This window comes from Hevea brasiliensis, chromosome 14 (assembly GCF_030052815.1).
Source record: "Hevea brasiliensis isolate MT/VB/25A 57/8 chromosome 14, ASM3005281v1, whole genome shotgun sequence".
Lineage (NCBI taxonomy): Eukaryota > Viridiplantae > Streptophyta > Magnoliopsida > Malpighiales > Euphorbiaceae > Hevea > Hevea brasiliensis.
Window position 1 is genome coordinate 69,180,977 of NC_079506.1, and position 24,943 is coordinate 69,205,919.

At 30.1% G+C, this 24,943-nt stretch overlaps 1 protein-coding gene and 1 non-coding gene across 2 annotated transcripts; one reads left to right on the top strand and one right to left on the bottom strand.

Moving 5' to 3' along the window:
- Positions 1 to 1,918: 1,918 nt before the first annotated feature.
- On the bottom strand, positions 1,919 to 2,025 carry LOC131173687 (small nucleolar RNA R71). Its single transcript, XR_009144001.1, has one exon. It is a non-coding gene; the product is annotated as a small nucleolar RNA R71 (small nucleolar RNA).
- A 10,371-nt stretch (positions 2,026 to 12,396) lies between these two features.
- On the top strand, positions 12,397 to 21,577 carry LOC110672043 (probable LRR receptor-like serine/threonine-protein kinase At3g47570). Its single transcript, XM_058135786.1, has 4 exons — positions 12,397 to 13,208; positions 18,045 to 18,335; positions 18,800 to 20,797; positions 20,891 to 21,577. Exons 1-4 carry the CDS (start codon positions 12,443 to 12,445, stop codon positions 21,259 to 21,261), a joined length of 3,426 nt encoding a protein of 1,141 aa, XP_057991769.1. The 5' UTR covers positions 12,397 to 12,442; the 3' UTR covers positions 21,262 to 21,577.
- The last annotated feature ends 3,366 nt before the right edge of the window (positions 21,578 to 24,943 follow it).

Consider the following 24,943-nt stretch of genomic DNA (forward strand, 5'->3'; position numbering starts at 1 on the left):
CCGTTGGAAATCTAAGAAATAGGGCTACAACTTTTCTGAAGAGGGCAGAGACAGATTCAAAAGGGAAGTGGCTGAAAAACGGCCTTGATTGCAGAAACGTGAGTGCAGGCTGAAAATCTGTCTTTTAAATTTCAAAACTTTTCTTAGTTTAGTTCCTATCTTTGGGATTAGGTTTTTCATTATAAAGGCATCTTTGGGCAGCAGCATATTCACAAGCATTCAGACCTTCATTCTCCATGGAAGACCTTCATTCTCCATTCTCTTTTTAGATTTCTTCTTTATTTTTCTTTAATTTTCTGTAAGCCATGAACATGAGTGACTAAGTTCTTAATTCAGTTCAAGAGATTCTAGTTCTTTTGCATGATTTGTGAAACTAGGTTCTTAATTTAATTTATTTCTTTTTGAATATCTATTGTTTTCTGATTTCATTGACTTTGATCTATTGAATGATTTTCTAAAAATGCCTATTAGTTAATTGTTTGATGTGATCAATTGCTAGTTCATCTTCATGATCCGTAATTGTTGTGTAAGATTGAACGTGAGTAGCAATTAGGTTTTATTGATTATGATCCAAGTTTTCGATAATAACCTAAGAAAATAATAGGGTGAATTAAATGATTTATGCTTCATAAATTATTGTTCAGCTTAACTACTTCCTTTTCTTAAAGCAGTTATTAATTTGATGAGAATTTCTTAATACCAATTCAGTTAATAATTAGAGTCAATAAGAGTGCTGGGCTCGAATTGATGAGTATAAGGAAGTTAGGGATTTTACCTCGCTGTTTGGTAAATCTACGTTAAGTATTCAATAAGAGATAATTGTATTTCTTTTGTCTATGATCGAATTAATGCATTGTAATGCGAATTACCTTGGATTGAAGTTTGTTTAATTTGAGAGTTTCATATTTAATTTTAGTTCTTAATTTTTTATTTCTTCTTTGGACTGCGAATTACCACCCCCCACTTTTGTTTATTTTTCCATTATATAAGTGCACGAAATTTAGTAAATCAGTCTCTAGGGTTCGACCTGGATTTACCACTTACTACAGAAAATATTTCATTACTGGTAATTTCAGTTAATTTAATTTCTGGTGGAATAGATAACCATTAAGAATTTTTGCGCCATTACTGGGGACTAAAATTTATTGGATTTCGTGTTTTTAGTGTTAGGATATTCTGTTATTAATTTTATTTGTGAAGTGTTGCTATTTTCAAGTTTTCGAAAAAAATTACGGTATTACTATTCATCGACAGATTTTTTATTGAATTAGGAGGGCCCGTTGGATTCCTTGGCCCCACCCTCTTGAGGCCAAATTTCATCATTTTCTAGGGTTTTGAGGCATTTTTCTATTTTTACTTTGATTTCTTTTTGTTTATGACAAGAACTTCTCAATCTGGTGAGTTGATCTTTAATCCAGAAGTAGAAAAAACAGCTAAACAGTTGAGAAAATTAGCTAAGCAAGCTAGGCAGATTTCGAGTACATCTGAAGGTGTCCATTTTCCAAGGGAATTAAGTTCGAATTCGGATTCAGATTCAAATTCTGAAAACAAAACCATGGCTGCTAGAACTTTGAAAGAGTTGGCTGCTCCTGATTTAAACCAACAGCCTTTGTGTATTTAATACCCTGCTTTAAATGTTGCTTTTGAGTTAAAATCTGAACTAATCCATTTGTTGCCTAAGTTTCATAGTCTTGCAGGAGAGGATCCACATAAGCATTTAAAGGAATTTCATGTTGTGTGTTCCAGCATGAAATCTCAAGGAGTTTCAGAGGATGAAATCAAGCTTTGAGCTTTTCCTTTCTCACTGGAAGGCACAGCTAAGGATTGATTGTATTACCTTCCTTCTGGATCTGTCAACTCATGGAATGGGATGAAGCAGATATTTCTGGAGAAGTATTTTCCTGCTTCCCGTGCTGCCAACATAAGAAAAGAAATTTGTGGCATCCGGCAGTACAATGGAGAGAGCTTGTATGAGTACTAGGAGTGATTTAAGAAGCTGTGTGCAAGCTATCCCCATCATCAAATAAGTGAGCAGCTATTGATTCAGTATTTCTATGAGAGATTTCTACCAATGGACCGCAGTATGATAGATGCTGCCAGTGGAGGAGCTTTGGTTGATAAGACACCAGATGAAGCAAGGAGGCTGATTGCTAACATGGCAGCAAATTCTCAGCAGTTTGGAATGAGAATGGATCACACACCTAAGAAGGTTAATGAGGTAAGTACATCTAACCTTAAGAAATAGATTTCTGATTTAACTTCTTTGGTGAGGTAATTGTCTGTAGGGAACATGCAAACTATTAAGGTATGTGGAATTTGTTCGGGTTCGGGTTATACTACTAACATGTGTCCTGCGTTACAAGAGGATGAATCAATGTAATATGCTAATGCAGTAGGAAATTATGGATAGCCACAACACAAGTATGATCCCTTTTCCAATACTTATAATCTAGGATGGCGAGATCATCCCAATTTGAGTTATGGGAATCAACCGGTGCAAAACCGATACCAACAGCAGAGATAAGTGAATCAACAACCTCCGCCTCCCTCAAATCAAGGTATGTCACTTGATGAAATTGTTAAGGCTTTGGCTAACAATACACAACAGTTTCAATAAGAAACCAGAAATAGCATTCAAAACATAGAGAGGCAGATTGGTTAGTTAGCTTCATTTGTGAGTAAGCTTGAAGCTCAAGGTTCTGGAAAAGCTTCCATCACAAACAGTCATGAATCCCAGAGAAAATGCAAGTGCTATACTATTACGGAGTGGGAAGGAAGTTGATAATCAGACTCCACATGAGTCAATGAAAAAGAAGAAGCAAGGAGCAAAAGAGTCTGAAGTTCCTGAAGTTGAGGTAAATACTGAACCTAAACTAAATAAGGTTAATAATTCTGTTCTTCCTCCATTCCCCTGCAGTTGGCCAAGACGAAGAAAGAAGAACAAGAGAAAGAAATTTTGGAGACTTTTAGGAAGGTAGAGGTTAATGTACATTTACTTGATGCGATCAAACAATCCCCAGGTATGCTAAATTCCTTAAGGAATTATGCATTACAAAGCGCAAGTTAAGGAATAATGAGAAGATCAGTGTGGGGGAAAATGTGTCAGCATTAATTCAGCGAAAATTACCCCTTAAGTGTAAGGATCCAGGTTAGTTTTCTATTCCCTGCAGAATAAGTGATTCTAAATTTGAACGTGCAATGGCAGATTTAGGAGCATCTATTAATGTCATGTCATATCCAGTTTTCCAAACTTTGAATTTGGGTCCTTTGAAAGAAACCAGTGTTATTATTCAGTTAGCTGATCGTTCTAATGCTTACCCATTGGGAGTAGTTGAGGATGTGTTGGTGCAAGTTGGAGAATTGATTTTTCCTACAGATTTTTACATTCTGGATATGGAGGATAGTGTTCCCACACCAAACTCAGCTTTAATTTTGTTTGGAAGACCTTTTCTAAAAACTGCCAAGACAAAATTTGATGTGGATGAGGGTACTTTAACTATAGAGTTTAATGAAGAGACTGTCAAATTTAATATCTTTGATGCCATAAAATATCCTGCTGATAATCATTCTATCTTTTCTATTAATGTTGTTGATATATTTGTGCAGGATGTTTTTGAGTTAAGCATGGAGGATGAGTTAGAAAGAAAATCACAATTGCATGAATTAGAGGAAATTCGCCTTAAGGCTTATGAGAATTCTAAGATCTATAAAGAAAAGACAAAGGCATTCCATGACAAACTAAGGAAGCAGTTTGTGATTGGGCAAAAAGTTTTATTGTATAATTCCATATTGAAGCTGATGCCTGGTAAGTTGTATTCTCGTTAGATTGGACCCTTTGTTGTTACTAAAGTGTTTTCTTATGGTACAGTTGAAATTCAAAGTTTAGGAACTAACAAAATGTTCAAGGTCAACGGTCATGAACTCAAGCCATTTTATGAAGGGTTTCAGGAGCATTCAGCTGATTAAGGAGCTTTGCCATGTCGAGCTAACGACGATAAACAAAAGCGCTTCTTGGGAGGCAACCCATGGGTGGCTTGTTAGTCGCAATCAGATTTGTTTTCTTTCCCGTACTTTATTTTATTTTCTAGCATTTTTTTTCTTTTCTTTTGCATTTAGGCTTTACATTGGGGACAATGTAAGTTTTAAGTGTGGGGGAGGAGAAATTTGATTTCAAAAAAAAAAATAAATAAATAATATAAAAAAATAAAATAAAATAAAATTTTTTCTCATAAGCTTGATTCATGATTCTATATTAACTCTCGGAGAGAAGTGCTTTGTCCTTGAAATGACTTTTCTATTTTAGGTTATATTCTTGAGATTTTAGGCAAGGTAATAGTAACTTTAATGATGGATTTTCCCTCTTCTCCATACCATAGAGTAATTTTTTTTCTTGCATAAATCATTTAGGCTTGATTTAATGGTGAAATGATTAGTTATGTGTACTTTAAACTAATGTCATGCATATTTCAGAACTTTGTTTAATCTATCAGGGTACTTTATAATATGTAGACGCATAAATTGAGAGAAATAAAAGGCTGAACTTGAAAATTGCTCCACTATTTTAGTTAAGCAAAGTAACCAGGGGTCTTCATGAACCCCATATCGATTCTCAGGCCAAAAGCTAGCTAGGATATGAGCAAGGTACTTTTCTGAAGGTGGCGGTTGAAGAAAAAAAAAAGTAACTGTGACAAGAGAGAAGTACCAATTTTAAATATATAAAAAAAAAAGGGCATTTCTATCTCCCCTAAGATTTGCAAAGAGCTATAATTGTTGTGCCTTGATAAATTAGCCTTGTGTTTTGGTGTGTATTGATTTAAAATTTTATGGAACTTTAATTGTGTGAGCTTAATTGATTTCAAGCCTTTTGTTTTGTGTTGGAAAATTGTTGATATATTGGTATGGTGTTGATAGAATTTATTGTGATGGTTATTACCTTACTTGGCTCTTCTTTGAAACTTTTAATCTTTTGTTAGAGAATGTTGTGATGGGGTGAAGTTAAGGAACTTCTAAGTGGAGTTGATTGAGAGTTTAAGTCATGCTTGAGGACAAGCATGGAATAGGTGTGGGGGAATTTGATAAGTACATAATTTATTAATTTTACCCCTATTACATTTAGTGTTTTTAGTGTGTTTTAATGTTTAATTCAGTTAGTTAGGCATTTCATATCAATTAGGCATATTTTTAGATAGTTGTTGGAATAATTGTGTTAAATAGAGAAATTTTCAGTATTTGACCTTTACTGTATTTTTCAGGTGTTTTTGAAGTTGTGAGTCTCCGAATCAAATGCTATTTAATTTGTTGAAAAGCTAAGTTAAAGCACTACAAATGATAAAGAGGGACCAAAGCCCAGATCAGTCTCTAATGTTGTCAAAATTAGTTGTGAATCTAATACAAAAGCCCAGACTTGAAGTGTCACAACCAGTTTCAGTGTTTATTTTATATCTAGAGTTTCAGAGGTCCAAATGAAGCAAGCCTAGGCCCAATTGATCCTTAAGAGCCACCTCTACAACTTCTATGAAGGGCAGGAAGCGAGATGAGGCCGTTTTAATTGTAAAAAAGGGCAATGAAGTCGTCATTATGGGTTGGATACTCTGTCAAAACTAGTCTCGGTTTTTGGGCCATAACTTGGGCTTTAGACCATAGATTTGGGCAAATGAGTACCCGTTGGAAAGGTAAGAAATAGGGCTACAACTTTCCTGAAGAGGGCAGAGACAGATTCGAAAGGGAAGTGGCTGAAAAATGGCCTTGATTGCAGAGACGTGAGTATAGGCTGAAAATCTGTCTTTTGAATTTCAAAACTTTTCTTAGTTTGGTTCCTATCTTTGGGATTAGGTTTTTTATTATAAAGGCATCTTTGGGCAGTAGCATATTCGCAAGCATTCAGCCTTCGTTCTCCATAAAAAACCTTCATTCTCCATTCTCTTTTTAGATTTCTTCTTTATTTTTCTTTAATTTTCTGTAAGCCATGAACATAAGTAGCTAAATTCTTAATTCAGTTCAAGGGATTCTAGTTCTTATGTGTGATTTGTGAGATCATGTTCTTAATTTAATTTATGTCTTTTTGAATATCTATTGTTTTATAATTTCATTGACTTTGATCTATTGAATGATTTGCTAAAAAGGCCTATTAGTTAATTGTTTGATGTGATCAATTGCTAGTTCATCTTCATAATCCGTAATTGTTGTGTAAGATTGAACGTGAGTAGCAATTAGGTTTTATTAATTATGATACAAGTTTTTGATAATAACCTAAGAACACAATAGGGTGAATTAAATGATTTATGCTTCATAAATTGTTGTTCAGCTTAATTACTTCCTTTTCTTAAAGCAGTTATTAATTTGATGAGGATTGCTTAATACCAATTCAGTTAATAATTAGAGACAATAAGAGTGCTGGGCTCGAATTGATGAGTATAGAGAAGTTAGGGATTTTACCTCGCTGTTTGGTAAATCCACGTTAAGTATTCAATAAGAGATAATTGTATTTCTTTTGTCTATGATCAAATTAATGTATTGGAATGCGAATTACCTTAGACTGAAGTTTGTTTAATTTGAGAGTTTCATATTTAATTTTAGTTCTTAATTTTTGATTTCTTCTTTGGACTGCGAATTACCACCCCCCACCTTTGTTTTTTTTTTTTTTTTCCATTACACAAGTGCACGAAATTTAATAATTCAGTCTCTAGGGTTCGACCTAGATTTACTACTTACTGCAGAAAATATTTCATTACTGATAATTTCAGTTAATTTAATTTCTAGTGGAATCGACAATCATCACCATGATACGTGCACATGCTTAGATCCTCCTCTTATCAGAGGTTAGATCTAAGTTTAATTTTGTCCTTTTCGGAAGTAATTTGTTGTGTGGATGTAATGTGTATGACGATTCGATCTCCCCAACCATAGGGAGTGAGAATTACTTCAAAAATGGCCCTTACGGATTAGTCTTGCATAGAGTTAGTGAGATTAAGAATGGTTTTTAGAAAATGAGCAATGGTGATTTTTAAAATGAGAATTGTAAATAATTGATTTTAGTGAAATTTTCTCTTTATTTCCATAAATTGATGGAATTATTTTAAATTTTTAGTTATGATGCTAAATTGAATTTCTTGATTAATATCATTTAAATACTTGATTTGTATCATTGAAAATATTGACTTTGATTTGATGAATTTCAAGATGTCCAAATTCTTTGCTATAAGTTTGTCAATGTATAGTGTATTATGTTTTAAATTATAGTTGTGCACCACTAAGTTCACCACTCAGCGATAGCTTTATATGTTGTCACAGATGAAAGGAATATAGAGCAGCTGAGTAAGATTTCTTGAAGATACATTGGGACTAGCTCCGGGTATATCATAGATATACCCTTGTACATTAGATTTTGATATATTCATGTACCAATATGTATGTAAATTATTTGAGTAGATGTACAAAAGCTCTTATAAAATATTTTGGTATGTAATTAAATGCAAATTATTGTAATGTAAATTTGAGATTTTTATTTACTTGTATAGTTTTGTAATATTAATTTTATTACCTTAATGAATGTAATATTCAAAATTCTTTCTGAGTTTGGTAACGAATGAATTGTTTCCCTTATAATGAGTTTCACTTGAAAATTGAATTGAGTTTCTTGAATTGAATTGGGAGATGAAATTGAGTTTATTTGATTTGTAGTTGAGAAAACATATTGGAAGTGTTTTTCTTTTCAGATTTTGCAGAACTATTTTCTCAAAATACAGTCGGCACTCTGCGAAATTTTAAAAAAATTTCATAATACCAGATTTTAATCGAGGATTTAATCCATGACCAAATTTTCAATTAAAGGCTTTTTAATAAATATTCAACGTTTCCACCACTATAAAAATAATCGGAAATTGTTTTAAAATCCCTTGTAGTATATTTAATGGGTTACCGGTAAGCGAAGTACGGTAATTCATTAGGTGTACTACGGGAGCATATTATGCCTTACGGAGGGGTAATGTGTGACAAAAGAGGGAAAATAGATTCTCCAACCTGAGCATCTTCAGGTAAAGTTGAGATTTCAACAAGATTTTCAGTTTGGTTCATGGATTTTGGTTCCATTTTTTTTTCTCACCCGCAATCACTATGATCTATGAGATAAATAGACAAATAATAGAGAGAAAAAGAAGAAAAAATCGAGTGTTTTTGATAATTTTGTGCATATTGATTTATGTGTAAAAGGTGAATATTTATGCATTTATAACCCTATTTATAAGTGGTGTGTGTCCACCAAAATATATAGTTAAAGAGTGGGTTCATCTATCTTATATCAGTTGTGAATGTGTGTATACATTGGCTTATAAATGTTAACATATCTTAATAAAATCTTTCTAATTTTTCTAAGGAGGGTATCCCTTCGTATGTCTATTATATATATATATATATATTAGTCTGAATCAAATAAGAAAACAAAGATTTGTTCTAATTATGAATATTATATTTATACATTGATATAAAAATCCTACACACAAATCGGGCTTCTCTATGGCCCAGCCCATTTTATTATGGGTGTCAACAAAGCATGAAATATTTTCCATATAAATACTTATTTATCACGCTCTCTAAAAACTTTGAAGTCTGTGACAAATGCCAGTGATCATTCATTTCCAACACCTTGCTTTGAAGTGCCATCCAGTTGTCAACAGCGATCATGACTTTTTCCCATCAATAGATGTGAAGTCAATTTTTATCTTTTTTTATTTTTTTATATATTTTTAAAAAATATAATAAAAAAAAACACCAAAACATGCCGTAACAGGTTTTCTAATTACTAAAACAAAATTATCTTTTTGCTTTTTTTTTTCTTTTTTTATTTCTATTTTCTTTTTATTTCTTTGAATTAAAATAAAAAAATAATTTTATAATATAAAATTTGATATAATAATTTTTTATTTTTATTCCTAATTTTTTATTTTTAATAATTTTATCTTGATTGCCAAACATTATTTCCATTGTTTCAATTTAATCGTCATTTTTTTTTTTACTAATTTATAACTACTCATGATGAGCTAATTCTATCATTATTATTATTAGACCTTCAAACTTCATTTTAGCGTTAAAATGTATTAAAAGTTTTAGTCATTTAGTGAAATCGGTTAATTTTATTTCTGCACTCTTTTCATAGCATTTTTAAATTTCATAATCAGGACTTAAGTATTCGATTTAAATTAAATTAAATTATTTAAATTAAATCAATTAAATTATTATATTTTAAAATTGAATTACTTTAATTTAATTTAGTTTGAATTGATCAGTTTTTAATCTTTGATAACTTTTTATTTATATTTAATTTTTAAATTATTTAGTCTGATTTTGACTTTAATTTAAATTTAATAACTATTAATTAATAAAATTAAATAATTTATATAAAAAAATATAATAAATATATCCTCTATAAAAATAAAATAATTTAAAAATTAATAAAATAATTTGATTTTATTAGGTTCAATTGATTTTTTTCTCTAAAATCGAATCGAACCAAAATAATCAAAATTCCTAAAATTTAAGATCAAATAGAATTATCTTAAAAATTGAATCAAATTACCGAATTAAAATAATTTAGCTTGATTTATTCAGTTCAAATCGAATAATGCCCACCCCTACTCATCCCTATGTAATACATTATGAGTACTAAAAGTTTAGAATGTTTTAAGAAGGTGTTTGAGTTAAATAATATCATATCCACATAAAAAAATAAAATTTAAATTTCAATATATTTTTATAACTTTTATTATTTTTCTTGCATATAGAATGTTATTTAATATTTTAATAATATTTATATATTTTTTAATGAAATTTTAGAAATTCTTAAAAAATATTTGGAGGTTAAACTTTGATGGTTGACGAGAAAAGACAAATAAAAATTTAAATTCTTTTTAATGTTTTGTTGAAGTAAAGAAACTTTTATTATTTTCTTAATAAATTTAAATAAAAATAATTATACATTTTTAATAATATTTTATTTATTTTACAGATTTTATAAAATTATTTTATTTATTAACACTATTAACATAATTTATTTATAAACTTAGTTATTAAAGTTTCAAAATGAAATTTATTTAGTTAATGACCTAACATTATTGGTCTTTTTCCTAAGAACTTAAATAGCCATTTTTATTTAATTCAGAAACAGAGATTTAACTCTATACTTCGATTTCTTAGAGGATTAAAAAGGCTTTTTATAATAATAATAATAATAATAATAATAATAATAATAATAATAATAATAATAATAATAATAATAATAATTATTATTATTATTATTATTATTATTATTATTATTATTATTATTATTATTATTATTATTATTATAAAAGAATTTAGTCCTTTCAATCGTATGGTCATTGGCAACAATGTTTTTTGTTTTTGGCTCATGACCATCACAACCAAAAGCTATAATTTTCTAATATTGATTATGAAATGCCATTATTTTCTACAAGTTACAAGATTTTTCTTCGAAGAGAGACCCTCACATTAGTCAATCTAATAAAATTTGAAGTTCTTACATTAATATCTCATATATAATATCTTCTGTGTGAATGAAATAATATCATATCTCTGAACCATTTTGAACGCAAATGGCATACTCTTTTTTTTTTTTTTTGTCATAGGCAAGAAGTAATTTATACAGATTTCTTTAGAATAAATTATTTGTAAAAAAATAATTCAATAGAATTTTTAAACAATCATATTTGTTTGTTATTTTTTTAAAATGATTTTTTGTAAGTTAAAAAAAATTAAATTTTTTATTTTAAATATGAGAATTGATAAAAAAAATTAATTGAATTAAAATTTTATAAAATTTTAATTTTCAAACATGAATAAAATTAAATTCCTAAAATTCAAAATCAAACCGAATTATCTTAAAAATCAAATCAAATTACTGAATTAAAATAATTTAACTTGATTTATTCAATTCAAATAGAATAATGCTCACTCCTACTCATCCTTATATAATACATTATGAGTACTAAAAGTTTAGAATGTGTTTAAGGAGGTGGTTGAGTTAAATCCGTATAAATTGAATATACTTCGAATATCATATCCACGTAAAAAAATAAAATTTAAATTTCAATATATTTTTATAACTTTTATTATTATTTAAAAATTTATTTGAAAATTTTAATATTTATTTTAAGAAATTTATCATAATTAAATTAAATTTCATCAAAATTGATAAAATTTATAAATTAATTCTAAATTTAAAATCATATATATTTCAAATGATAAAATTATTCTTTTATTTTATTTATTTTAAACATAAAATTTATTTTATTTAAAATAAATTTTATATTTAATATAAAAAAATCATATACAAATAAATTCTATTTACAAATGAAATGAATTTTATTATAGAATTAAATCAAATATAATTTTAAAATTATTCTATCTTGGGAATATTTTTCATAAAATTAAATCAAATATGATTTTAAAATTATTCTATCTGGGTATATTTTTCATTTTCCATATTTATTTATATGAAAAAGAGGAAAGAAAAATCATACAACATGCACTAGAACTTTCCATCTAGTTGCCAGTTTTGACATTCAGCCAATATTTGTAGCTCTTTTTTATATAAACTAGAGAAAAGAAAGAAAGCACAACCATGACCATAACTTCTCAATAAAATCATAAACAACTCATCATCCACGAAATTTCTTAATTAAAATTTGATTTCGACGTAGGCAAAATGTGAGTGCTTTGTGTAAGGGTGAAAAGTCGTAATATTTTCTATTCATATATAATCAATCTATTTATCACCGTTTACAAATGGACCAAATTTAGAAAGAACTATTCATTTTTATAAGTTGTAGTCCCATTATGGCCATGTTTGTTTAGTGAAAATTATTTTTCGAGCATATATATATATATATATATATATATAAACAATTATTTATAAAATTTATAGATTAATTAAAAATTTATCATTAACATGATTTTATAATATGATAATGAAAATATAAAATATAAAAATATATATTAATTTATATTACTAAAATAAAATAATAAATAATTCACGTAATAAACAGACAAAATGATTAGTTTTTTATTATTTGGAAATTAAAAAAATAAATTAATAAAAAATATTTTTTTTATCAAAGAAAAAATAAATTTAAGAAAAATGATAATTTTATTAAAAAAATTTATTATATATATATAGATATAGATATATATAAACATATAATGTTATATAATTTAATATTATAATCAAATAATAAAAAATAATTTTATGAAAAATATTTTCTTCAATATATAAGTTATTTTTCTTCCTGAAATAATCGGAGGCTGCGCTTGTGAATTTTGGATAAAAACTCTAGTGGACTAAACAAATGACCCCGTCAGTCGTCGTTTGAGACCTTTTTTAATTTCCATCTTCCTACCATACATCAAACGCACTTGTCTCCATATCATAACCATGGCAAACAGTTGCCTCTTATTCGTAAAAATGATCGTTGCTTTTCTTCAGTTCTATATTATTGCTTGCTTCGCCATTAACACTGATGAGCAAGCTCTTCTTGCCTTCAAAGCTCAAATTACGTTCGATCCTTCCAATATCCTGGCAACTAACTGGTCCACTGCCACCTCCTTTTGCAACTGGATAGGTGTTTCTTGCAGTCGTCGCCATGGAAGAGTCACAGCCTTGACTCTTCCCGACATGGGTCTCAATGGCACCATCACTCCAGACCTTGGAAATCTCTCATTCCTTGCAACCTTGGATATAAGTAATAATAGTTTCAAAGGCTATATACCTCATGAGTTGGGTAAGTTACGACGACTGAAATTGATTAATTTGGTGGCCAACAAATTGAGTGGAGAAATACCAGAAGAGCTCGGAAATCTTTCCCAGTTGCAGTTCTTGTTACTGGGAGCTAACCAACTTTCAGGATCGATACCGTCCACAATCTTCAACATCTCTTCGCTGAAAAGGATTACTCTTGCATCAAATCACCGGCTGTCAGGCACGCTTCCAGAGGATTTGTGCGAGCATCTGCCGGTACTTGAAGAGCTGGAGATCTCTTTCAACAATTTGTCAGGCAGGATTCCACCGAGTCTACAGAAATGCAAGAATCTTAAGATCCTGGGATTGGATGGTAGTAACAAATTCACAGGAAGAATACCCAAAGAACTTGGCAACATAACCACGCTTGAGGAGTTATATCTTGGTTTCAATGAATTTGAAGGTACGTAATTTTCGTTCATCCATACTTAGGTTTTGATATTTTTTTTATTTCTTCTATTAACTTAAATTGTTGTATTAATATAAATAATTAATAATTATAGATTAAAACCTCGACATACACCGAATTCGTAATAGTCAAATTTAGATGCTAATGTTTACTTCTAAATAATCTCAGTTTTGCCATTAGAATAAAAAAAAATTAATGAAACTATTTAAATTTATTAATGTGTAATTATTAATAAAAAAATAAAAATTTTGTCAACATAGCTTATATATAATTTATTTTTATATAATTTAATTAATTATAATAAAATCAATTACACATACATATATAGTCATTGACTCTCTCTCTCTCTCTATAATTTATTTAGTAAAGCAATCATACAAATATATGGATTTACATATGATTAAAGGTTTTCTTTTCCTTTAAATTTCTATGAATATTTTAAATCAATTTATTTAAAAAAATAATTTATATATGAAAAATATTTTTTATAAAAATTATTTTCTATTTATGAAAATTAATTTACACTAATAGTGAGTACTTATTATATATATATATATATATATATATATATATATATATATATATATATATAAAGTGTTCAAAAATTTACTTTGTATCTTAAAAAGAGAATGCCATTTAAAAAAACAATTTAATTTTTTTCTTTAATTAAATAAATATTTTTTATTGATAAATTTTTTTTAATATTTTAAAAATTTAAAAATATAAAAAATATTTTTTAAAAAAATTAAAATTATAATTAAATAATATTAAATATTTTTTAAAATATATTTTTAATATATAAATAATTTTCTGTGAAGTAAACAAAACATAAGCCATTAATTTCTCCCTCCCACCACGCACTCCAACCTCTTTTCATCCTTAATCATCACACCATTGTTTCTTCACTTTTTTTATGTCGCTTCATCCTTAATCCCTTTCAGAATAACATCTTTATTTGAAAGTTTTTTTTTTTCTCTTAGAAAAATAACGTTTTTAGAGGTTCTAAACTCTAAAAAAAATCTCTTACCTTTTCAATTCATTAAATTAATGCATAACTTATTTTTCACTATTTCACTTTTAAAAAATAAAAAAAAATATTTATATACTTTCTTACAAAGAATAAATAAGTTCAAAATTAAATTTTGAATTAAATAAATCTTGATGGTATGTACTTTATAATTACATCTAAATAAATGTTCACTTAATAAAATATTATTTTTTCTAATTTTTAAATTTTTTTATTAAAATAAATTAAAAAAAAGAAATAAAAAATATGATGATAAAAAATTATTAAATATTAAAATTATTATTTTAATATTTTATTATTAAAAAATAAAGAAAAATAATATTTTATTTTTTAATAAAAAATAAATCTATTTAATTTTAACTAAAAAATATATTTTATTTAATAAAAAATTTAATTATAAACTTATTTAACTCTAGATTGAAAGTAAAAAATATATAAAAAAATTATTTAATCATTTTTTCTTTAAAAAATCTCAATTTACTTCATCCTAGTATAGAACTCTTAATCTTTTTCTAAACACTAACATTTCTGGTAGGAGCAGAAGCAAAAGAGGAGTAGGTAGTAGGTAGAATAGGGAGACAAAACAGAGACTAAAGGTCCCGAGAAAGAAAAGGTAGAAGATAGGTAGGGCTTTCAAATAATTGATTTAAATTGAAAAATTGAATTAAATTAATACAGTTGAGTTAATTTAATTTTTTGATTTAATTGATATAATTTAATTAAGGATAGTAATAAATAGAATTTTCATAAAAATATATATAAATTTAATTAATATTTTAAAATTTAAATTTATTTTAAATTTAATTAAAATATATTCTTAATTATTTAAATTTATCTTAAATTTAATTATTATTATTTAAAAAATAATTAAATTTATTTAATTTTATATATTTTTATTAATAATTTATATAAAAAATTATTTTATTAATAATTTATATTTTAAAAATTTAAAAATTTAATAAAATATTTAAATTCTATTTTATATAAAATAAAATATATAAAAATTTATTAATATTATTATAAAAATATATATTTTATATTTAATTAAATATTTATATAAATAAATTTAAATAATAAGTAAAATCAAAACTCATGGATATTCTTTAAATCCAAACCATTCCTAAACTCGTTTTATCAGGGTACAATCAGGTTAGTTACTCGAAAAAATCTGACCTATTACCATGCATTTTAGGTAATTTCAGTTTTCCAATTTGATTAATTTAATTAAAAAATCGAATTAACCTGACTGAACTGAAGTTGCCTAATGATACTGCGTCGGTTTTATACGCACGTATAAATATTTCAGTGCGTTGTTTTTGTTTTCACTCACTCTTCCCCTCAAATTAGAGACCCATGACCATTCCTTCCCTCCCATGGAACTACGTTCTGCCCCCTGACGACGCCTCCCCTCCTCCTCCTCCTCCTTAATTTTTGGTTCTGTCTCTCTACATGTTGCATCAAGCCATCAATGACGACTGGGTTCGTGGCTTGGGAGAGGACTTGCATGCTCCGTCAATCTTTCTTCACCGATATTGCTTACTAGATGCAGCATATTGCTTCGCCGATCTTGGCCACTAGTTCTGGGCTTATTTTTGTAATGGGTTTTCCGATTGTTCTGGGTTTGCATTGCATGATCTAGAATATCTGGGTTTTCTTTAATATCTGGTTTTGCGTTTCTATTTATGATCTAGAATTTCTGGGTTTGCATTGCTATTTATGATCTAGAATTTCTCGATTTTCTCTCATTACTATTATCCTTTTACATCTCTTATTAACCGCTCAGTTTTAATTGTTGTGAAGTGATTACGCTGGAAATTTGTTTATGATTATGATAGTTTCTTATTGATTTTCTTATGAGCTTTTCCTATTCTGAATTTCTGATTGTTTCATATGGATAATTGCCTAGAAATTTCTGTGAAGGGCAATGATAACCCCTTTTTTTTTTTCAATTGATTATGAATTTTTGATTTTTTGTTATTAGAATTTGTCAATTGCTTAATAGATTGTTTGAGTTTTTGTCAATTACTCAATTCCATGTTCATTTTGGTGACTGTATGAGACTGAGTGGTTGTCTGGCTGAATTAAAAAAATGCATATGTTAAAACCGATCTTTTTAACCGAAACGAATTGATTTATCCTGATTTTTTCAGTTCAGTTATATCTATAATTCGTTTGATTTTGATTTTAATTTTTAATGAAATACAGTTTTCGATTTTGTCTTCAGTTCCGAGCCGAACTAATCAGTTGTACACCCTAAAGATAGGAAGAAAGTAGTTTTATTGATATTTCTCAAGATAGATCTTTCTGTTGCAGACTACTATTCATCAACCTCTATTGATATTTTATTTCAATTAATTTGTGAAAATAAAATATCTTAATTTTTATATTTTTTTAAATTAATTAGCACTTATTATTAATAAAATAATTTATTTAATTAAATTTATTAATTAAATTATTAATCATATATATTATTTAATTAAAATTTAATTTTTAATAACCTGAAATAATAACAATATAATTTGAAATTCAAAATAATATTTTATTAATGCATGATATTTTCTTGATGTTCGGTGCAATTCGCTCACTCCTTGGAGCCACCACCTACTTGACAGTTATAACAGTTTCCGCCAATTACAACAGTCTGGGTTTAAAATCTAACTTCCCTTAACAACTCTCAACTAACTATTCCAGCTTGTCTATCCTGCTATTACTGATCTCAGCCAATTATGACTCTATTAAACTCTACGTAAAAAAATCTCTGTTTATCCAGTTCCAACAGCCATAAATCTGCCGCTCTAGCTCTTCTTTTTCTCTTCTTCCTCCTCCTCCTCCTTTTTCTCCCTGAAAATGGCCCCTACACCTTCTTCTTTTAAAATTGAACCAAACCCACTAGGTCAAGCTTAGTTCTAATGGAAGCGGAGGTCTAGATTTGGTTGAGTGGAAATGTAATATTGAATTGGTCTAGCTATCAGATGATAAAAGGATGCCGACATCTATTTCAACAATAGGCCCTGGCTCTGGGTGAGTCTCTTCAACAACAAATGGAGGAGAGGTGCAGACTTCATGTCCTTGCAATTGCAATCCTGAAATCTGGAATTGTTTGATTGTTGAGTTTGCTTGGAAAAATTAAGGTTTGAACCTTTGATTATTGAAATTTTTTATTTAGTTTGTAAAAAATCTGGCTGATTTCTTCTTCTCCACTTGATTGGCTGAAATTGGTCTTCAACTTGTTGTTTCTCTGTTGAAATTACTGAAATTATTCACCATTCTTTGGCCCACTTATTGCAAAATGCAAATTTGCTTTTGTTTGTTTGGATTCCTTTACTTATAGAACAATTTTGTATTTTGATGGTGATATATGATAATTGATACCATCTTGGTTTGATTCTGTGGAAGCTGCTGGTAATTGCTGCTAGTAAAAGGTCAAATCGATAAACCAAGCCCAGCTGAATTTTTAGATTTGATTCAGTTTTCCTTATATTTTGATTTGATTTGGTTAGAATTCTATACTTTCACTTTTCAGTATTTCTATTATTATTATTCCGTTTGGTTGGAGACTGAAACGAACGATGTATTCCCCATTGGGTTCAGTGGAAATTGCTCTCCACTCTAAATTGAGTGATGAGGGATTATTCAGATAGAAATGAAATCAAACATGGAAAAACAAATTAACATTACCTCATGCACCTAATTATTCATATATCATACTTTTTTTTGACTATGAGTTTTTTCCATAGTAGCAGAGTTCAATTTGTTGCAGGATGAAGTTAGTGGTCTTACCCTTGTGTCTAACAAATCTGTAGGTGAAATTCCAGCAGAGATTGGTAATCTCCGAAACTTAGTAAGATTTGCAGTGGAACACAGTGGCCTCACAGGATCAATTCCTCCTGCCATCTTCAACATCTCTTCTCTTAAAGATCTTGTTATTGCAAACAACAGCATATTCGGAAGTCTCCCTATGGATCTCTGTCATCGCCTTCCAAATCTTGAAATACTTTTTCTTTACGATAATAAATTCATAGGAAGCATACCAAGAGATATAGGAAACTGCACAATGTTACAGCAACTGCGTCTAGCAAGAAACAACTTTACAGGTACAATACTATTGACATTACTAGTTGAACCAGGAAATAATTAGTTTTCCCTTTTAGCTTAAAGACAATCTCTATTTCCTAAAAAGTGATTTTACTTGTACTTTTGGCTTTGCTATTCCACATGTAGGTACCAAATGTGCTATATTTGAGTCAAAGAATGAACAACTATTTGCAAAAGTTTATTTATAATGTAATTCAATAGTTATTTACAAAAGCTTCGAATATAAACTTTTTCAAAATCAATTTTGACATATAAAAATTAATTGTGAAAATCTATTGTTTATTAGCAAAGAGAATTCCTTCTAATATTTTGTCTAAAATTTGTTGTAAGTTACAATAGTGCAAAACATGCTAAAATATTGTCATGCATAGGCAACATTTAATTGCTTTTATAAGGTTGCAACTCCATTTAACTCAAAAGTGTGATGAAAATTACTAGTTAAATCTATTGCACTTTTCAACAGGTGCCATACCTCTGGAGATGGGTAATCTTAGATATCTGAAGGTGCTGAGATTGCCAGTCAACAGCTTAATAGGTTCCATTCCACCAAATATCTTCAACATTTCCACATTGGAGGATATTACTTTAGCTGTAAATCTCCTCTTTGGCAATCTTCCATCTAATTTAGGTTTATGGCTCCCTAATCTTAAACGTCTTCTCCTAGGAGGAAATGAACTAGATGGAATTATCCCAAGCACTATTGGAAATGCTACTAAGCTTGTCCAGTTAGAGTTGAGTGAGAATTTGTTCACTGGCACTGTACCAATGACCTTTGGTAACCTTGAATTTTTGCAGTTGCTTGCCCTAGAAGGTAATATTCTTATTAATGACCCATCAACTCCAGAATTGAGCTTTCTTACTTCTTTGACAAATTGCAAGCACTTAATAGTATTGGCATTAGCAAATAATCCTCTTAATGGAATCTTCCCACCTTTTGTTAACCTCTCAACCACTCTTGAAGTTCTTGAAGTGACTAATTGCAAAATTACTGGCATGATACCGAGGGGACTGAGCAATTTAAGCAGCTTGATATCTTTAAGCCTAAGTGACAATGACTTGACTGGACCAATTCCTGATACATTCATAAATTTGGCAAAGGTACAAAGATTGTATCTTAGTGGCAATATGATACAGGATCCCATTCCAAATAATCTATGTCGTCTGAGCAATCTGGGTGAGTTAAGACTGAGCAGAAACAGACTGTTAGGGTCAATACCAAGTTGCTTTGGGAATCTTACCTCTCTAAGGGATCTGCAGCTTGACAGCAATAATTTAACTTCCAGTATACCGTTCAGCCTCTGGAGCCTTAAGGACATGTTGGTTTTGAACTTGTCATCAAATTCACTTGATGGAAAGCTGCCATCTGAAATTGGAAATTTAGAGGTCATTTATCAAATGGACTTGTCAAAGAATCAATTCTTTGGTGGTATTCCTAGTGAAATCGGTGGTCTCCAACAGTTGATTTATCTCTCTTTGTCACGTAATAAATTCCAAGGACCTATACCAGGTTCAATTGGGAGCACTGTGAGCTTGGAGTACTTGGATCTCTCCAATAACATACTCTCTGGTGTGATTCCCAAGTCACTGGAAGCACTATCATATCTCAAATACTTGAACTTGTCTTACAACAGGCTAGAAGGAGAAATTCCTAGCAGAGGACCTTTTACAAACTTCACAGCTCAATCTTTTATGCACAATGTTGGACTCTGCGGAGCTCCTCAGCTAGGCTTCAAGCCTTGCAATGCTCCTAGTAGTCCTCAAAAATCAATAAGATTTCTGAAATATGTTTTACTAGCTACAGCTTCAGCAATATTGGTATTAGCCTTCGTATATGTGCTGGCAAGGCGGTGGAGAAAAAAGGAGAACAGTCCTGCCTCTACTTGGTCTGATTTGCTACATATAGCAACGTGTAGAAGATTTTCATACCAGGAACTCATGCTGGCTACAAATGGATTCAACGAAAGTAACCTACTTGGTAAAGGGAGTTGGAGTTCTGTTTATAGAGGGATGCTTGTTGATGGTATGGCTGTTGCAGTAAAGGTATTCAATTTGCAGCTAGAAGGAGCACTAGAAAGTTTTGAGGCAGAATGTGAAGTTCTTCGAAACATTCGTCACAGAAATCTTATCAAAATTATCAGCAGCTGTGCCAATGTTGATTTCAAAGCATTGGTGATGGAGTTCATGCCCAATGGTAGCCTTGAGGCTTTGTTGCACTCTAATTCCTATTTCTTGGATATGCTACAGAGGTTAAACATCTTAGTAGATGTTGCACTTGCTATGGAATATCTCCACTACAATTATTCCACACCAGTGGTTCACTGTGACATAAAGCCCAGCAATGTCCTGTTGGATGAAAATATGGTTGCCCATTTAGGCGACTTTGGAATTTCGAAGCTCTTGGGTGAAAGCATATCAATGACACAAACCAAAACGCTAGCCACAATTGGATATATGGCACCAGGTGCTGTTCCTTTTTCTATATTTCTATACTCTTAATCTATTCTATTTATGTTTTGATTTTCATGTTTCCTTTACATTTTTATGTCATATGCAGAGTATGGATCACAGGGTATAGTGTCCACAAGAGGAGATGTTTACAGTTATGGAATCATGTTGATGGAAACATTGACAGGGAAGAAGCCCACAGATAAAATGTTCGAAGGAGAAATGTGCTTGAAAGATTGGGTATTAGACTCAATGCAGAATGGAGAAATTAGTGTGATCCTGGATTCCAACTTGTTAAACACAAATGAGAGTGATTTTGCAGCTAAGGTGCAATGTGTATCATCTGTCATGAGTTTGGCTGTTGAATGTTGTGAGGAATCACCTGAAATGAGGATCAATACACGAGAGGTTCTGCAGAGGCTGAGGAAAATAAAGGACAAGTATGAAAAGAACATTCAAGCGACTTTCAAATTACCATAAAATCTTCTCTTTTTCTTTACAAATTCTTGAAGTGGAATTGGTTGCCAGTGTCTCAAAATTTTTTACTTCTATCATAAGCCAGGAACTTTGATGGTTAAGCTACTATATATATAGTTTCAACTCTTATGTTTACATAAAACAATTTATTCCTCTAAATTCTAGGGTGTACGAGATAGTTTTAAGAAAAGTGGTGTCCTCTGTAATGCTGTGCATTAGGTTGGTTCAGTTTCATATAGAACCGAACCTCAATAATTGAAATGAAAATTTTTATGAACTGAATTGAATTACATAGAAAAATAAACTGATTTTTCAATTTCATTTGGTTCAATCGATTGGTTCTTGGCAAATTTATTATACATAGTTTTAGAAATTATAATTATATTTAGTATTTAAACTTGTTAAGATGAATATTAATATTCTTGTTCAATATTTTTTTTTTTCAGGTGAGGAGGAATAATTTTATTTTAGATTCTAACGTTTTTTTTTTACTTGTTTTCTTATAAATTTGATGTGACACTAACATTTTACACACACACATATATATATATATTATTTTCAATTGACTACTGCAGAAAGGATTTAAATTGAGTTTATGCATGTTGCTGAACTAAAATAAATTCATTAAAATTAATATGCAATTCATTTGGGAAGAGAAATTCTGCTATTTTCTTCTTGGGAATTCTGGAAATTCCTATGTTTGGCTCTCGAATACCATTATTTTAGTAGCTGAAGCATGTAGTTTTTCGAGAAAATCTAGAGAAATTCTAGGTTCGGCAACCAAAGTCCAAGCCTTCAGCAGTGCAATGGCTACTACCCAAAATGGGCACCCGATAATCAAAGGTTCAGCATCTAAAGTCGAAAACTCCGGCAGTCAAATTTGGTTCTGCCAATATTATTCCTCTTTTGATTTCAAGGTTTCAAAATATGATTTTTTTATTTCTAAGGGCCTAGAATAAGATGTTTGATCTTGTATAGAGTTTTAGAGCTTCAAATAACTCATTAGGTTTCGATGGTTATAGGATCAAACTTGAGGGATTCAGGAATCTAAGGATTTGAGGCTCGCTGCCATTTGTGTTAGGTAGTTGATAGGCTTCAAGAAGTGAGTAATTCTAACCTTAATAAATGCAAGTATGTTAAATTTAAATTATGATCATCCTCATGCATTATGTCATCCTATTTAGGGTGTATGTATCTAAAACACAAATATATTGCATAATTGCATTTTTGCTGTTAGTGCATGATGGATTATGGATGACCCACTGATGCCCCTCATGTTTATAACCATGTTATGTTATGTATGTTATGGATCCATAAAAGCAAAGAGGAGATCTTTACGATGCCTCTTGGTGCATGACACATGTCATGTTATAAGTGGAAGTCCTAATGAGCCTTTGTATGAGCTGGGCACATTGGATATATTAAACGAAAGTCTTGAATAGCCTCTGTATGCATTAGGCATATTGGATTAGGAGAGTCACTGGTGACAAGTCCATCCTATGTGATATGTTTGTGATGTGAAAACTCATATGGATGGTACATTACATATGTATGAGATAAATGTTATAAATAAATGTTGCTAGTTAGTTTACTTATTGAGCTTATGTAAGCTCATCCTTTTCCCCTAACCCTGAGTGCAAGAGTGTAGAAATAGAAGAGTCCTTTAGAGCTTAAGCAGCAAGAGTAGCTATAGAGCATTTTATGTATGTTATTGGATTAGTGGACATGTAATATGTAAAGAAATAGTTTCAGTGCTAGTAATTAAGTTGGTAGATGTTTTACCTTAAACATAAGAGTTGTAATTATATATGTTTTAAATCCAAGTTAACTCCTCATGTGAGAATGCATGTATGAACCAATTATACTTTAGTAATTTTATGCGTGTAAAGGTTCAAATTCTTAACCGTTTTTATGTTAATGATGAATGAGAAAACTAAAGTGTAATAGTTTAGAGTATGCTTGGATTGTGAGATATAGGACTATAGTTATGTTTAATAGATTTTAGGCTTGCTACGAGTTTCGACAGCCTTAAGTTGACTCAGTTCTTAGCACTTGTAACGGCCTCCTGGTTAGGTAATTGCAAAGTTGGCATCAAAGCTTTAGGTTAGATGAGTGGACCTTCGTGCTTGTAAAAGTATAGAATAGAGGTGAAAGGAAGTATGTTGACCAGCACAATTATGAAAATACATGTCCAGTAGGGTTGAGTCTCTGTTGTTATATGATGAATGTTATGTGTATGTTACATTTCATGCTATGTTTGATGATATGTGGTGTGGTTATGTGACTCCACATGAACTTTTTATGTGCTTAACACTTCTTGTTTGCTTTCAAAAATGCAAGGTTTAAGATGGGCCGCTAGGTTGACCGGTGTTCCACTTGAGAATGAAAGTATTGAAGCACTACTCGTCAATCTTGTTGTCAAGGAGAGAGCAAGTAGAAGTGGAAAGGGAGAGTCTTCAAGAGGTCCTATAAAGTCTTTGGAGGTTAGCAAGGAAACCTCTAGTACACCTAGAATGTCAGTAGATGCATGATGGGGTTTTCATTGTCTTCCATAGCAGCATAAGAATTCTGAGCCTTTCGGTATGGGAATGATGGGAGAAGACAGTTTTGTGGAGGTAGAAGACGAGTCAGAGTATGTTTCCTTACCTTAGTAAGGGCCAGATTATGGGTTTGGATATGGTTATCCATAATAAGGAAGTTTAAGAAACCCCAGGTTTACGAGCTACCCTCATTATCCTTCCTTCATGCCTTACTCATTTTACTTCCCACATTTCAACCCATATTCCATGTATCCTCCCTAATAATATCCTTATAGCTCTTTAACCACCATGGGAACTTAAACTCCCATAGAGGAAGTTATAGGTAAGCAAGCACCGCCACCTCTTACAGCCCCAGTAGTTTTGACACAAGAGACTGGGACAAGTGGTAGAGGTAAAGCAAAAATGATAGATTACCTAAAACTTGATGCGCTTAAATACAAGGAAGGAGACGATCCTTTTGAGTATGTAATGGCAGTTAAGATGATAGCAGATAATTTGGGTGCTAGTGACAGTAGGGCTATTCAGATGGCTGGCTTTACCTTGAAATGTAAGAAGGCAAAGGAATAGTATAAGGCTTATGTTGTTGATAAAGTTGATAGTATGACCTGATCTCAATTTATGGTAGAATTTACCAAATGGGCCTTCCCAGAAAGCTTTAAGGAGTTGAAGGCGGTAGAGTTTGAGCAGTTGAGACAGACAGCTAGTATGAGTGTGGATGAGTATATAGACAAGTTTGTGGAACTCTTGCAGTATGTGGGCAAGAGTATGATACTAACAGAAAAAAGGCTAAGAGGTAAACCCAAAGGTTACATTCTAGATACTATTCTTTGATTTTAGCTGCTGAAACCCACAGCTTCCATTTGATAATAAATGCAGCAAGGAAGATGGAAGCTGTGGCTATTATTGAAGGGAGTTTAGATTTAAAAAGTACAAGTACGACAAGCTAAGAATTTTAAATTTATTTAAACTTTGAAATTAATATTTAAATAATAAAAATATAATTGTAAATAATATAATGGCTTCTTATAAAATTTTATATTTAATTGAAGTTATGTATAATTAGGACTAAGATTTTTAAATTTATGCAAATTCTAAAATTAATTTAAATAATAAAAAATAAATTGTAATTAATTTGAAGAATAAAG

Coding starts and splice junctions, on each gene's coding strand:
- LOC110672043 (XM_058135786.1), top strand. CDS start 12,443: ATGGCAAACAGTTGCCTCTTATTCGTAAAAATGATCGTTGCTTTTCTT. Junction 13,209..18,044: donor TGGTTTCAATGAATTTGAAG/GTACGTAATTTT, acceptor ACAAATCTGTAG/GTGAAATTCCAGCAGAGATT. Junction 20,798..20,890: donor AATTGGATATATGGCACCAG/GTGCTGTTCCTT, acceptor TGTCATATGCAG/AGTATGGATCACAGGGTATA.